Source organism: Sinocyclocheilus anshuiensis, unplaced genomic scaffold (assembly GCF_001515605.1).
Source record: "Sinocyclocheilus anshuiensis isolate Anshui unplaced genomic scaffold, SAMN03320099.WGS_v1.1 C33207119, whole genome shotgun sequence".
Taxonomy (NCBI): Eukaryota; Metazoa; Chordata; class Actinopteri; order Cypriniformes; family Cyprinidae; genus Sinocyclocheilus; species Sinocyclocheilus anshuiensis.
This window is the reverse complement of record NW_015622062.1, coordinates 1-2,099: the sequence shown is the minus strand read 5'-3', so window position 1 is coordinate 2,099 and position 2,099 is coordinate 1. Positions and strand designations below refer to the sequence as shown.

Genomic DNA, 2,099 nt, shown 5'->3' with positions numbered 1-2,099 from the left:
TGTTCATTCAGCGTTCATGTAACTCAATGTTTAAATACACATTGGATGTAATTTTGTATGACCTAAATTTAGCACCTCTAGAGTAAGTGGCCTACAAGACAGTGAAATTGTAGTGTAGTTTAAAAGAAAGGAGAAATTTACCTAGCTCCTTAGACCCTATTGTAACATCTCAATGTGAGATGAGTCACATTGGCTCACTGGAAAATTAAGAGATTTTTGCTATTTGCAAAAGTGTAATTTGAGGACATCCAGATCCTCAGTATCAAAAATCCTCTCTTCAGCTGTCATGACATGGCCTTCTGTCTCCAGCAAAAATGTCTCCAGCTGTCTCCAGCAAAAATGTTAATTTAAAGTATTTAAAAAATAATAATCAGTGCTCTCTGTGTGCTACCCTCTTGTCAATGCTCAACCCAGAATTTTATGCAGAATGTCTTACATACATCACTATAGATTATGTCATAGATATCATTATAGAACATTCAAATAAACTGATTAAGCATCAGGCCATCACAAGCTGCTTTTAATGCAAGGGACAGAATTTTTTAAATGTATAATTAATATAAACTCATCAAATTAACATATGATATTTGTAAATAATATTTTATTTTACACGAACTTAGTATTAAACAACTGCCACTGTGCAATGTGACATACGCACTATAGTTTTATCTATCTAGTTGTATGCTTTCCAGTGTTAATTTGTGTCAGTATTGCCAGAATAAGTTATTGTTGTTTTGAAAACGTATTGTTTAAAAGATCTCTCTCCCCATATTAGTCCTTCCTGGTCTGAGACCAGCTTGTTTTAGGGGTCAGTGTGGAGCAGATGTTCCTGCAATTTTTCCAGTGGAGCAAATTTTCTGTGGTTCCAGATAGCACCAGCACCCTGCCAGTGAAAAAGGGCTTGTGTGTTTATGGATAGAAATGATAGAAAAAAAAAGTTTTTGATGCAAATGCAATCATGATGTTTTAGAAATGGTATGAGGAGCATTTCAGTCACGCACGCATTCCGCTCTGTCATTTTTCAACAGGTGACGACAATAAGGGCAGGTGTGACCTTGTCAGGAACAAAACCTTTCACTGATGGATTCGTCATTCATTTCCCAATACTTCTAAACTAACTAACAGCCTCACATAGAGGACGAATGCTCTCTTTTTACAATGAACCTCTTTAGAACAACCAAATAATGTGCTAGTAATAGAGTCTCTCACCATCTTTTCTGTCCACAGTCTTGGCCAGCGTGTCAGTCTCAAAAGCGTCCTGTATCTGTTGTCCTCGGAAGCACGCCAGGTGTTCTTTCTCTATGAGGTCGCTCTCATCCTCCTCTACAGGCATCCATGTGCCGTCAATGAACCACTGGCCTCTCATGACAGGGATACGATCCTGTTCTACAAGGCAGAGAACACAAAATAAAGTACTATTAGTACAGAACACGGAATATAAGTAGGAACTAGGATCATTCAGCAATCAAACAATTAGTACAAGCATAAGAAACATATATTTACATTGGCTAAAGTGTATCTACACTGTAAAAATAATTTTTTGAAGCTGTCAATTAAACAAAGATTACTTAGGTACATTTTACAAGAAAATATCCTTTATACTTCAAAATTTTACATTTAATTCAATGTGTTACTTGCGATTTCTTTGGAATTATTTACACAATCTACACAAAGAGTAAAAATTGTTTCAAAGTAAATCCTACACCAAATCAGTTTCCGTGTGCATGCATTTAAAAGTTTTACTCTGAATTCTTCTGCTAAACACACTATAGTGATATCACACTGAAATGCTAATACAGTTAATCATTATGCAAAAAAACAAAACATGTTGCCTTTAAGATGATGCACCGAATATCTCTTCTGAAAAAATAACATTTTTCATCATGTGAAAGTTGTCCACAATGTCAACTACACTACTTCCCTGTTGTGTAATAACATATTTCAAAAAGAAAAATGCACATAATTTTTTTTTATCTGTTATAAAATACCCCCAGAGGTGCCCGAGAGGGGGGGAGAATGAGCACCTCAACAGTACGGATACACAGCTACTGACCCAAGCTCATGGACATAAGACTACGAGTGCAGTTTGCAAATGCGGT

General features: G+C 36.1%; 1 protein-coding gene across 1 annotated transcript; it reads right to left on the bottom strand.

The window, feature by feature from the left end:
- Positions 1-410: 410 nt before the first annotated feature.
- Positions 411-1,381, bottom strand: LOC107683346 (phospholipase DDHD1-like). The gene is made up of 2 exons (XM_016479401.1): positions 1,210-1,381; positions 411-883 (listed from the first exon to the last, which is right to left on the bottom strand). Exons 1-2 carry the CDS (start codon positions 1,364-1,366, stop codon positions 810-812), a joined length of 231 nt encoding a protein of 76 aa, XP_016334887.1. The 5' UTR covers positions 1,367-1,381; the 3' UTR covers positions 411-809.
- Positions 1,382-2,099: the final 718 nt, after the last annotated feature.

Bases quoted from the DNA above. Each gene is read 5' to 3' on its own strand.
- LOC107683346 (XM_016479401.1), bottom strand. From the start codon at position 1,366: ATGAGAGGCCAGTGGTTCATTGACGGCACATGGATGCCTGTAGAGGAG. The intron at 884-1,209 runs GTGAGAGACTCT...TTTCACTGGCAG, and splicing joins GACTGTGGACAGAAAAGATG to GGTGCTGGTGCTATCTGGAA.